This window comes from Pygoscelis adeliae, unplaced genomic scaffold, assembly GCF_000699105.1.
Source record: "Pygoscelis adeliae isolate BGI_AS28 unplaced genomic scaffold, ASM69910v1 Scaffold15, whole genome shotgun sequence".
NCBI classification, from domain to species: domain Eukaryota; kingdom Metazoa; phylum Chordata; class Aves; order Sphenisciformes; family Spheniscidae; genus Pygoscelis; species Pygoscelis adeliae.
This window is the reverse complement of record NW_008824988.1, coordinates 6314714-6328965: the sequence shown is the minus strand read 5'-3', so window position 1 is coordinate 6328965 and position 14252 is coordinate 6314714. Positions and strand designations below refer to the sequence as shown.

General features: G+C 37.0%; 1 protein-coding gene across 1 annotated transcript in view; it reads right to left on the bottom strand.

Moving 5' to 3' along the window:
* COL28A1 (collagen, type XXVIII, alpha 1) overlaps positions 1-14252 on the bottom strand; it is a gene marked incomplete at its 3' end in the record, with an annotated part of 46771 nt that overhangs the window by 23438 nt on the left and 9081 nt on the right. Inside the window, exons 12-13 of the mRNA XM_009326130.1 lie at positions 12039-12083; positions 7852-7905 (exon numbers count right to left, since the gene is read on the bottom strand). Coding sequence (XP_009324405.1) covers positions 7852-7905; positions 12039-12083 — 99 coding nt within the window. The remainder of the gene's footprint in view (positions 1-7851; positions 7906-12038; positions 12084-14252) is intronic.

The following is a 14252-nucleotide window of genomic DNA, read 5'->3' as shown; positions in this document are numbered from 1 at the left end:
TACTTTTCTCCTCTTTAATTCTCTTTACAAACTCTCTGTTTTAAGTACTGTTGTCCTTTAAGCCAACAGCTAGCTGAATTTCAGGGCTTTTGGGGCTTGTTCTGTTTAGACAAGAAGTAGGGGAAATATGTAAGGAAATGTTTTATACAATCTCTTTCTAAAGTAATATATACTAAAAGCAACATTTTCAGAAGGGTTTTAGTGATTTAGAAGCCTCCATTTCATTTCCAACAGTAGTAATTTAGGCTATTGAAATTTCATTCATGCCAACAGGTCACAAGCATCTAAGCATCAATGGAAGTTCAGCTTCTGATTGTGCGTCAGTATGTAGAAGTGCACTGACAGAATGGTATCAGCAAAGCCACAGTGCTGTAGTTACACACACCCAGCCCCGTGGTGTGCTCTGCTTCCAGGGCAAAATCATCCTCATGGGAGCTATACAGGTAGAACTGTTGTATTAAGGTTTCAGTACAAAGTTTTGCAAGCAAATTTCCATGCGTAGACACTCCCTCAAGGACAGAGATACTTCTGCCACTTCTACCCACAGCTGTGCTTCTTGCAAAGCTGGTCAAGATGCACAAAGCATGGGTTTTGGAAGAATGTTAAGCCAAGCACACAAGCCTGGTGCCCAAGAAGTTTTGCCTTTCAGCCTATAGGCTCCCTTACCTCACCACCAACTCTTACTTCAATAGCTCTCCACTTGACAAACAACATTAACAGATACAGCTCCACGCAGCTTCAGGGCCTGGAGACAGTCTAGTTAGGGATGGACTTCCCCGCTTCAAGGAAGAGGTGCCTCAGTGAGAAAGAAATAGGCACAGGCTGCTGTAAGGCCAGGCAGTATGCTAAATACTAGCTGTTCAAATTCACTGTCCTCATTTCTTTCATGGAGAAGGCAGCCTGGGATCTCTGTTGTGCCATGATGTATTAGCATGCCCCACAGAATGAATGCAAAAGATATGCAAAGTTGAAAATATATTTTAAAAAATCTATCAGATAAAAGAAAACATAATTCAGCAGCATGGAGCACTGCTATGTGTAAGTAGGTTACTCAGGGCACAGCAAATGCCACTAAGCATGTTGGCTCTATTTGTCAAAATTAAACCTCTGAAATGGTGTAGGAACTTGTTCCATTCTGAAAAACGATGTTTGATAAATACAGGCTCATCTCCCAGCTGAAACAATAAACCAACCCCCTTTGTTGTGTTTGGATAGGGTCTTCCAAATTTTTTGTCCTGTCGTCCAAACAGACATTGTGTTTTGTATCTATTTCTGACAGCCCCTGACAGAACTTTCCAAGGACAGGAACTCTGAGGGATGCTTCCTATCGCAAATCATTCACTCCTTCGCAAGTTCACCCACATGACAGAGCTATGCTAATATATGCGCTGCCTCGAATGCAGATGGGAGTCCTACTGAAGTTAATGTTTTTCCAAAAGCTCTTTTTTTAGCCATGATAAAAACATTACATAGTTTTCTCTCCAATGACTGGTGTCATGTAATCTGCCTCGCAGCAGCTGTACTAGTAGGTACTGGTGTAGGCAGGGTAAACAGCCCTTATGATAAAAGCATGTAAGGTAGTATGAAAATTTTGTTCTGGTGAATGCTTTCTCACTGATAGCAGAGGGTGCCTGAATATTAACGGAGAAAGAAACCCCACCTTCTACCAGACAACATGCAAAACTTGGAAACTTAAACTATTCAATCTATTTTAAAGACTGTATATTTCAAACTTCATATGGCTATTAGTAAGCCTGACTTTTATCTTCTGTGGTCTTGGTGCTACAGGTAATGTGGAATTTACTAAAACCATACAGTGCTGGCAATAATAACATTATCTCTGCATGCAGAAGGAAAAGCCTGCTTTTCAAAGTAGCTTCTTCGTAATTTATTTTCTTTGTCTAACACTGTGCTCAAATTCTTTTTTCTCTCCCTATTGGGATTTTCCTTCAGGTGGCATCTAATATCAGCTAGAGCAAGGGGAAGGAAAATTACACTTGATCTGAGCTTAATATTTTTACATATTAAAACTGTACCATTTTAAGCTTGGAACATACTTAACAGTCTAACTCCCCCCAAAAAAATAGTTTGTTGTGTTATGATGAGTACTAGTTAGTGCCAATATAAATAATTTCCTTACTTTCAAGAAAGCACGTACATACTGTAAGGAACACAAAGACTCTGTATTTCAGTCTACAGTGTGATAATGATTAAGTTATAGTAAAAAATAATCTTTCAAATATAATGATTTTATCATTAAAGTAAACATTGGCAACACCAATGCAAGTAGATAAAGATATTTTAACGGACATTATTGATATTTTGTATTTCTAAGCTAGTTGAGGTACCTAGGAACTATACTTATTTACAGGGAAATTGGATTTTTCAGTCTCCTGGGAAAGATGTAACTTGCCACATAAGTAAGGAAAGAATTTATAAGTCAGCAGAGAAGCAGCAGCATCCCTTATCAGTTCATTCTGGGACACATTTTCAGGGAAATATGTAATGATGGGTTTCTCACAGGATTATCCCAAGATGTTTTTATGGGAATAACTGCTTTGAATACCCACATTCAAACTTAATTGTTTCCTTAAAAGTTTGAATACATGTCTGTTCATACAACTTTAGACTCTAATTCAGAATCTTACTATGCATATGAAATTTTCCAGAGAGGCTCTTACTATAGCAGTGGCTTTTAAGAATGTGTTGTGTTCAGTCTTTCCATGAATATCTCATGGTTTCTAGAAATGTGTACTTTATTTCTATTAGCTGGTCTAAGAGTTTAAACAACTCACTTCTGAAATGATAACTGTACGTACTCCCTGTTCATCACTTCTTTATGAGTGGAACACAGGTCATGCCCACCTCCTGATTTTATGCCCCAATTTTATAATCTGTAACCGTACCATTCTGTTTGCAAATTGTCCACTGAAATTTGTGAATAGTCACTATTATTCCCCTCACTAACAAACACATTTTCAAAATTACCTTGAACACTCTTATGCAACCTTACTGGTGCTATTGTATAGAATATGTTGTTGTTTTGTTTTTTTTTTTAAATAAGTATTAGTTAAGCATTTTTTAATAAATTAATGAAAACAGACAAAATAATGCCTACTATTTTGAAGATTCATTTTTTATCTAACACCAAGAATACTAGGGGAAAGTGGATGTGCACATTTTACATTGGTGACCCCAATGAGGTACTTTAGCTTTGCAAAAATGTAAGCAGCAGAACCTTAGGGCTGAGAAGTTTGCTTGACCAAAATAAAGGGCATTATATTAATTCTTAGACCTCGGTTTTCCAGAAGAATCCTGGTAATTCCGTTTCCTTTTTAGAGAAGAAACCAAGATGCATCAAGTCCTTTTGTGTTAGAATATTTGCATTTTTCCTGTTTTTTATTGCTATTGAAGGGCAAAGCTTTCTTCTAATGAGAACATAGCCACATAATATATGTGGTAATAAATAAAAGTACGTGCAGTAGCCAGTTAGGACACTATTTTACTGTATTAACCAATGCAGTTAAGAGAGATGTAGAACCCACGTATGAAAATGACAGAAAACAGGTTACTGGGAATGTTGGAAGAGAGATGGGATTCTCACTGGATAATGTTTCTGGACACTACTGCTTATGACAGAATATATTACATTTATAGAGCAAGTAAATCTTTTGTTTCTATTAATAGAGAGTACTGACTTTATGTCCTGTGTCCCCTTTTGAACGCCTATGGCTTCCTGTAGTAAATTCAATGTGATCTTTGAGAAACAAACCAAGCAAAAGCAACCACAACTGGTTTAATCCCCAAACCACCTATTAACCAGCCATCTAGCCAAATCCTGGCCGTCTAGGCAGGAATATGGGATATTACTGGAGCAGAACCAAGAGTGGCATGGTTTTTCTCTTTGCCGACTTTCTGCTTCTGGTACTTTTAGTCTTTCTCTAAGTGAGGTAGTGTCTTCTGGGTTTTTGGAAATGGTTGCATCAGCCAGCAAAATCGTATCGTGGGCCATCCTTGCATTCTTAGTGAGACAAGGAACACAAAATCTGAGTTCCTTGCTCCCATAAGCTGCAGTCTGACAAGAGTTGAGTGTCTCTACCTTAGACCCAGGGTTATAAATTGATGTTCTGCAAATTCAATTAATTAATTGTGTGTGATAACTTAAAAGAACCACAAATTTTTTTCCTATGGGGTTTTTGTAATTTTCTTTACATGTTTTACAGCTGAATGAGGTACATGGTACACTTTGATTCAAGTTTTTATTTTATGTTACAATGCAGGTAGTATGTGGTGGCTGATGAAGTTGAAGAATGCCTTAAAGTGAAGCAAACGTCTAAGAAAATATAAAGCACAGCTGTGAATGGTATTTTTTCTTGGTATTTTAAGTTAGTGAGAGACAGAAAATAACACAGAATTTGGCTTTAATGATATGATTTTTCTTTTGTAAATTTAACATCTTTCTATTGAAACGTTGCCAATAGGCAATAGAAAGTCAGTAAAACAGAAAACAAACTGAATAATCCTGGTCCTTTGCTCAGAACATGCTTGGGGAACAGGACCAAGATGACTGCTTCAGAAGACAGGAGATACACAGTGAAAACAGCCAGTTCCCAACTCCTAACTGTGTTTGAGTGAAATGTCCTGTTACTCTCTAATATTTTTCTCTTAAAGTTATTACGTTTTATACTGTGTTGTAGGTTTACTGTTAACATGCACGTTCAGCATTTGGTTAAATGGAAATATATTTAGTCAGGTAAGTTGATAATAATATAAGATGAGTTAACATGTATTTTTATTTTTATAGAAGCAGAGTTCAAATTTGTCATTTTTAATGCCTCAGCCTCTTTATAGAGAAGGTTTGTATATATGGTAATAAAACTATTTAGATGTTTTTGAGATGTTATAACTTTGCAGAAATGCAAATAGAGAAAACTTTTTTTAAAGCTTGCTTAATAGCAAAAACTGGTTTTAGTTAATGCCACGCTGAGCTGCATTCTGTGAAGAATATAGGCTGTTCAACATATTCATACATGACTATAATGGAGGGTGAAAGTAAAGTGATGAAGTTTGCTTGTATATTAAAGAGGTTATTAAAGATAAGCACTGATTGCGAAGTGCATCAGAAAGACTTTAAGAGGTTAAGGATGTGATTCAGCTCCATATGATCACTCCTAAACTTAGATGTCTACGTGGAAACAGGTTGGCTGATTTCCTGTTGTAATCAGTGGAAAGCTGGTCAATGCAGGCAGTGGGTCTTTGAGAGAGATTCAACTAATTACGGGCAATATGATAAGGCAATATCATGAAAAGAGATGGAAGTAGAGTATTGTGCAGCCAGTGAGACTTCACACTGACAGATTAGCCAGCACCTTAAAAGAGAATAAGAAAATGCATATGAATAACAGAAGAAGTAAGGTATGAAAAGTTCTTTTAAGTAATTTCTTGGACAATGTTTCTAGACTCCATGCTACCTTGCTTCAGACAAGTCAAATTAAATTAGCTGAAGTTGCAATGCCATCAACACTCTCCTGCTGGTGGCTGCCAGAGCCAGGGGCATCCAGATAGCACACAGATGACACTGTCCCCATCTGTGTCTGCCACCTGGCACTGCAAAGCAAGAGAACGGGTACAGCACTGCCTTATAGAGGTGTGGGATGGACTGAGCTGGCCAGATAGATGAGTGAACTGTAGACTTCACAAATGAGACCCAAAACATCTGTAGGCTGAGCTTGATCCGGAGTTTGTATTTTGAGGAACTGAATCTCCTCTTTCAAACCTCAACACGGCCCACTAACAATGAATAAAAGTGTTCAGCAGCGGTGTTCTGTGTTATGTCACGTCGATACTAATGCCATGCAACTGCCTTTAGCTCTGCTAAACTGGGGTGAAGTCACTAGTTCAGCTCAAAAAGCAGAAAGTATTAGCATGGAAAGGCCACGGGTATAAGGAACTGCACTGAGAATAGACTTATTTATTTTATCCAAGGCAGTTATAAATAACTGCCACTTTTCAGAGATATTGTATTATGTGTCATGAAAACTAATTTTAAAAGAGCAATTGAATAATCCTTCTGTAAGGACAAAAGATATTGGAAAGACTGCTATGTGTGTGAACCAAAAAAGGCCTTGACCTTTACTAGCTGAATGGGTGTTTATTAAGCTGTAAACAACCACCGATTATCTGTACTGATAATTAAAAAATTTTTCACTCATCTCAGATAAGCTCCAAAATGTCAAAGGTTAGCTTAGGTGCTAGGTATGGACAAGAGATAACCTCTAAACATACATATGTTTCTGCTATACTCTTTTAAGTATAATTACCTAAGTGTATTAATTAAACTTGCCTGGTGATATTTTTATTACGAAAGATGTCTGAGCCTGGAAAAACCTTGACTATAAACTTTAAACAGCAGGTTGCAGAGTTGGAAGCTGAAAAAAGAGGGAACTTTCTTTCTTATTCATACTGAAAATCTGCAGCTGAAGTATAACAAAAGACCATAAATATTATATCCAGGTAGAAGAATTCTGGAGACAACTGCATGTATTTTACAGACATGAAAGTGTGTGAAGAGACTGACAGGAGGACAAACAACATTCAACAAATACGGTTTAGTGTATAATAAAAGTATCTGGCAGTACTATCTTGGACTGATCAGTGTGAAATGGCAGAGAGAAAAATTAGTCATTTGCTGTGCTGAAGTTAAAGAGAGGCATGACTTTTCCACCACATGTATGAATAGCTTCTTTCAGACCCATCATGCTCTTTCTTTCCCCACTTCTGAAATATTCTGTAGCAGCTTTCCTAATCAAGCATTTTGTTGAGAAGATGAAGAAATAAAAAGTATGAAAAAGCATTTGTCAGGAAGAGGAAAATCATGATGGATGCCAGTATTCCAAACTTTTTACCGTGAACATTTCCCATATCTAAATTTATTTCTGTGAATCTTCAAATGAAATTGTTGCCTAAGAAACAAAATATAAGTGTTTAAATATTGCATCTTTGGCAAACTGCTTTGTGTGAATTTCATTGCCTTGTATAACTTAGATGTGGCATTGTATTAACCAGGCTATCAATAATCCCGTGGTAGAAAGTCTTTGTCATTAGACTCTACATTTTCAAACTGATACATGAAAGATCTTTCTGTACTGAACAATGATGTTAATAGCTGTCCCATGGGCAAGACAACTGTATTCACATAAAGCAATTTCCCAAAAGTTTGCAAGCCAGAAGACTGCCTAAATTAATCAGATACTTTATCCAACTGATTTTGCTTGACAAGCTGTAGTCATTAACTTTAAATGATCTATTTTAAACATAACTAAGGCATTAATCATCATCAAATCTTACACCTCTACCAATTTCAAAGTTGTCTTGAGTTTTTACAGTATACAAGCAATTAAAAATGACTTAAAATACTCAATCTAAAGATTTTATAACCACCATCTAGAATTACTTAAAATCTTTAAACACAAGGCATTTTAGTCAAAAATATTCTAGAAAAAACTTCCCAAGTGATAGCAGAAGCCAAGATACATATTCAGGTGATTTAAATTCCAACCTAAGTGCTGTGGCTCTAGGCAGGTCCTTGGTAGCACCCTACTGTGGCCCTACAAAATGCTCTCGGAGACCCAGATGGAGAACCGGCTGCATGTGCCAACAATACAAAGCCTTCATATCACGATGACGCTATGGTGCACCAAGCAGGTGGTGTACAATATTGCTGTGCAAAGGACACCACTAACAAAAAACTACTGAGGAAAAAGGAGAGTAGAGTATAAAGATTCTACACAGAGTTTCTGCATCCTCTCTCCCTACATAAATAACATCTACACATATACAACTACATCTTACCTTGCTTCCTTGAATGCCTTTTGGGCCTGGCTCACCTGGAGGTCCGCTGATACCCTACACAAAAGCCAAAGTATAGAATGAGTTGCTTTTGAAGAGGCATGTGAAGTTTCTTTTGAATTCAGCCTGAACAGGGTACAGTAAAACACAGCACAATGCTAAGCTCTAAAGGACAAGAGTTTTCTGTGTCCTACCCTGGGAAGTGCCCAACACATTGAATATTGTTAATATTCAATAACCAGTGCTGGCAGAAAGGATATCTTACTACTCCATGTGAATTGCATCTGTTTTATCTGAAGCTTTCCGTTCCTTTCTCCTCCTGCTCCTGACTTTGCCATATTTTCATATTCTCTCTTCTGCCCAAGCAAATAAACTAAGCTGTCATGTCCTATTTAGCTCCGTTTGTAAGAAATCACTTCCCCTCATCTCTCTCTGATGATGAGCTGAGATTAATTTTAATTCCCTGACATTACTACAACCATTGTGTCCCCTCACACAAGGAAATAATTAATGGCTCTTTGGAAGAGACAGAGCAGGTAAGGTACTCTGTCTGGAGTGATGACATTTGAGGAGGTCCCTTCACCAATACAGTGGCTGGTATGGTAGCTAGAAAAAAGTAGGTCTGATAATTATGAAGAGCAATAAGATCACAGGATGAATAGATTACACCCAAGTCCGGCGTTAAAGCTTTCACTCTTACGGGAACCCGACTTGTGAGTTAGTGAACATCCCACTGGCATCTGCTGGGCTGCCCAGTTGGGTCAGATTGGTCAGTTGTTGCAACTACCACTAACAGAGCTGACAATCAAAATGAAGTGGAAGCCTCATGAAGTTTTTTAAGTGACTGGAGAAAAAAAAAATCATGAGCTATCAAAAGAATAATACCACAAAATTACAGTTTATTGTAGTAAAAATGCTGGGTCAAATATGGATCATTTTATGCTTATAAAAAGACACAAACTGGCCCAAATGTAAATGTATTGGTTTCATTGCTGACACAAAAATGTGCTCAGAGTGTGTGCATTCTCATTCTTAACTATGATAAACTACAGGAAACACATGACTATCCAAAAAGAAACAAAAATAATCCCTTTCAGCTACCATCATTAATAGCTTTAGTAAATCCTCCAGAATATTGCATTTTGGCTCACAAACAGATATGAAAATTTTGGAATATCTGTGATTTTGTATCTCCCATGGATTTCCAGTCAGAAAAAAAATATTTATTATTTTCTCCTTTCTTTTGCAGCTTTTGCATAAAGCATGCAAAAATGCAATCACACACCTAAGTAACAGTTATACGACCACAAATCAAATGTTGGGGGGAAAACAGTGAATGACATGAATATAGCTAGTGTTCCAAATTATGCTCAAATCGTAACTTTACAAACTAGGGAATAACTGTCTCATAAGAGTACAGTGATGTCCCAAGTGCTGTATTGTGCACAAACTCTCAGTAATATGGCCTTACTCCTTGGTTTATGCATTTTAATTGAGTACTATTTACTAAAAGGAATTTGTATTGTGCACAAACTCTCAGTAATATGGCCTTACTCCTTGGTTTATGCATTTTAATTGAGTACTATTTACTAAAAGGAATTTGTATTGTGCACAAACTCTCAGTAATATGGCCTTACTCCTTGGTTTATGCATTTTAATTGAGTACTATTTACTAAAAGGAATTTGTATTGTGCACAAACTCTCAGTAATATGGCCTTACTCCTTGGTTTATGCATTTTAATTGAGTACTATTTACTAAAAGGAATTTGTATTGTGCACAAACTCTCAGTAATATGGCCTTACTCCTTGGTTTATGCATTTTAATTGAGTACTATTTACTAAAAGGAATTTGTATTGTGCACAAACTCTCAGTAATATGGCCTTACTCCTTGGTTTATGCATTTTAATTGAGTACTATTTACTAAAAGGAATTTGTATTGTGCACAAACTCTCAGTAATATGGCCTTACTCCTTGGTTTATGCATTTTAATTGAGTACTATTTACTAAAAGGAATTTGTATTGTGCACAAACTCTCAGTAATATGGCCTTACTCCTTGGTTTATGCATTTTAATTGAGTACTATTTACTAAAAGGAATTTGTATTGTGCACAAACTCTCAGTAATATGGCCTTACTCCTTGGTTTATGCATTTTAATTGAGTACTATTTACTAAAAGGAATTTGTATTGTGCACAAACTCTCAGTAATATGGCCTTACTCCTTGGTTTATGCATTTTAATTGAGTACTATTTACTAAAAGGAATTTGTATTGTGCACAAACTCTCAGTAATATGGCTTTACTCCTTGGTTTATGTGTTTTAATTGAGTACTGTTTACTAAAAGGAATCTTGCCATTTTGTTTGTTTCAAAAGAAGCAAACTCTACTTCATTCTCTTAGCACCTTGGTGTCATATAAAGAACTAAAATATTTCTTTAAAATCTCTTAGTAGTTGAAAAGCATTTCCAAAAGGGGCTTTGAAAAAATCACATTTTTATAAGCTGTTCTTCCTGAGGTAAAAAATTATGACCATGATGTGAGAGGGACAAATGTCCCAGCAGTAAAATGGCAATGTGCTTGAGGCAGGGTGTGCTAATAGAAATACATAATATAATCTGTTAATATAAATACATAAGATAAATCATTCTCAAGCTCATTGCATGCTATCTTCCTTTTAGTCATTAAGCAGGTTGTAGTTCCCATGGTAATTACTTAGTTCTCATAGCTCAGAATTACAGTAAATCCTTGTAACCATTGATTAGTCCTCTTGTATAGTGGTACATTCATCTGCTTCTGTTTTCCAGCAGTTAGGATTTTTTTTTGTAATGAGCCTTTCAAACCTCAACTGAATGTAGACCATTGTACTATATGACGATATGTAACATCAAGCTCAAAACCAGGATAATGTAGGAGTAATTGCAGTGATGCTGTATATAAAAAGAAAAAAAAACAAATTGATTTTGCCTTAAAATAATCAGGTTATGTCATTGTACGAGGCTTGACTTGCAACAGCAGCTGGTACTTTATAGGGTGTGCAAAACTGAACATATACCGCACGGTGAGTTGAATTTATGTAGGGGAATGCTGATGATTGGTGATCTGATTTGTCTCATTAATTCCTGTCAAAATTGGCCAAAAAACTCTTAGACTCCGTGTGTTTCCATTTTTTAATAAACAAGAATAAATAAGTGTCATCTTTTGGGGCACAGATCACATCTTTACTAATTGCTTACCAAACAGAATTACTGGAGCATAAAATAATAAATTAATAAATTTGTAGCATTATTGCATGTCCATTGCCAAGCAAAAGGAAAGCAGAAAAACATAATTTAAAAACATTGAAAATGGCATTTAGGACTAAATGTTCACATCTTAATCCCATGTAATAAATTTCTGTTACCCTATTATGCCCCCCTTATGTTTTCTTTCGTATAACCCAGAAACAGGCTCGGTAGAGAAGTGAGTGGGCAAGTGCTGGCCTTCATCATTCCACATCACCTATGGATCTACTAGGAGACTGGTATAAGTTCTTGAGATCTCTACTCCATACAGCAGCTCTTTTTACACGTCTACTATGAATTTTTAAACAGAAATTACACAGGTTGTAAGAAACACAAAGACAGCAATAACCCTTTTCAGCAACTGCAAAGAGAGAAGAGGACGATCTGGACTTCTGCGCAGATAACAAATAAATGATCACTGATCTGAGAGTGGTAACAATCTCTGCTCCTAATAACACTGAGACTTTCTCTGACTCATTGCTCAGGTTTTGAAATAATTACTGCAGATTTTAGCCTCTCCAACAAATTTCAGTCTTTCTGGCTGCCTTATGTTTCAAGAAGGACTGTGTACAGCTTTCCAAGATACAGCTGGATGCTGCCACGTAATAGAAGAGGAATTTAGCAAGTAGGGGTATGACAGGGCACGATTATACTCTAAGGGTAAGAGGAGATCTCTGCAGTTGGAGAGCCCAAGTGGGCCACACACCTCTGAGCAGCTTTAAGCAGCAGCAGCAGCCAAGATTTTTTCTTTGAAAATTATTTCCAAAAGACAAAGATTTGCCAGACTCTGCTGTCTTGGTGTCTCATGCACCAAACGTGCTGCTCTCCACAGAGCTGACAGGTTGTATGCAGAAGAACCTTACAGAATATAATGTGTTTTCTTTTTATTTGGTAGCTTTTAGTTCCCTTACCTGAGGTCCCCGAGGTCCCCTAGGGCCAAAAGGACCTTCCAAACCCTGAGGAAAAATAAGATTCAATTATCAGATTAATAGGAAATTGCAATAATCTGCTTTAAAGTATTGAAAACTGCAGTGTACATGTAATGACTCATATCTCTGTTCAAGCACTTTCTAGGGAGTTTGTTCTCTCTCCAGAGTACTGCTGTTCTCACTCTGTATTCAGTAATTGCCTGTTACATTCCATCCTCAATATTTGGTTAAAATAATTTTCATATACAACAAACATTGTGGACGGCTACTTAACATCTTAGCTATTTGATTAACCAGTTGTTATTTGCTACAGGTCTTTAAATTTAATTTCTAGAATTATACTAGTCACAGAATTCTTAAAAAAATGCTGCAGTGCTTACACCAGAATAACTTCAGGTAACTTTGTCTCACTAACTCAAACTGCAGATCAGGAGCATGGCAGAATCACACTAATAGTTCGCAAAAAACATTAAAAAACACATCCAAGAAAAGTAAAATGCCATATTTTTTTATTCCATTAGCTGTCATTTCTCCATTTAATGAGTTCTTATCAGTTACCGCCACCGTAGATTGTTCACAAATCTTTCTCCTGCACTGTTTTTTCTTCAGTCACCAGAATGCATATTCTACGGGATTTCACTTCTAGTTGACTCAATACTCAGTTATAATTTATTTCTAAAGCAAAAATAGCTTTCAGCAAATAGTTTACTGGTCTTTTCTTTCTCTTTCTTCTCTTTTAATTAGCAACATCTCCACACACAGAGGCACTGGCAGACTGCTGCATTTTTCAAGGCATGTGTCACGTTTTGAACTTCTAAAGGCCTTGACGAATTTAGCAGTGATACCTGTGCAGCCACACCCCATCGACTGTCTTCCTCTACAGATTCAGATTCAGAATTTTTTAACAATTCTCTACTCCCTGGCATTTGCTCCCAGGCCAAGCATCAGCCACCAGAGAGAGCAGTTAACCCCATTCCGTTCTAGCCCATTTACAAAACTACACAAACAATGGATGGCACAAACAACGATATGCTGATGCGATGATAGCTACTTTTGGTAGATGTCCTGGTTTCAGCAGGGATAGAGTTAATTTCCTTCCTAGTAGCTGGTACAGTGCTGTGTTTTGGATTTTATTTGGTTAAAATAATTTTCATATACAACAAACATTGTGGACGGCTACTTAACATCTTAGCTATTTGATTAACCAGTTGTTATTTGCTACAGGTCTTTAAATTTAATTTCTAGAATTATACTAGTCACAGAATTCTTAAAAAAATGCTGCAGTGCTTACACCAGAATAACTTCAGGTAACTTTGTCTCACTAACTCAAACTGCAGATCAGGAGCATGGCAGAATCACACAATAGTTTGCAAAAAACATTAAAAAACACATCCAAAAAAAGTAAAATGCCATATTTTTTTATTCCATTAGCTGTCATTTCTCCATTTAATGAGTTCTTATCAGTTACCGCCACCGTAGATTGTTCACAAATCTTTCTCCTGCACTGTTTTTTCTTCAGTCACCAGAATGCATATTCTACGGGATTTCACTTCTAGTTGACTCAATACTCAGTTATAATTTATTTCTAAAGCAAAAATAGCTTTCAGCAAATAGTTTACTGGTCTTTTCTTTCTCTTTCTTCTCTTTTAATTAGCAACATCTCCACACACAGAGGCACTGGCAGACTGCTGCATTTTTCAAGGCATGTGTCACGTTTTGAACTTCTAAAGGCCTTGACGAATTTAGCAGTGATACCTGTGCAGCCACACCCCATCGACTGTCTTCCTCTACAGATTCAGATTCGGAATTTTTTAACAATTCTCTACTCCCTGGCATTTGCTCCCAGGCCAAGCATCAGCCACCAGAGAGAGCAGTTAACCCCATTCCGTTCTAGCCCATTTACAAAACTACACAAACAATGGATGGCACAAACAACGATATGCTGATGCGATGATAGCTACTTTTGGTAGATGTCCTGGTTTCAGCAGGGATAGAGTTAATTTCCTTCCTAGTAGCTGGTACAGTGCTGTGTTTTGGATTTAGGATGGGAACAAAATTGATAAGGCACCGATGTTTTAGTTGTTGCTAGGTAGTGCTTACACTGGCCAAGGACTTTCTAGTTTTCCATGCTCTACCAACTGAGAAGGCTGGAGGTGCACAGGAAGCTGGGAGGGGGCACAGCCAAACTGGCCAAAG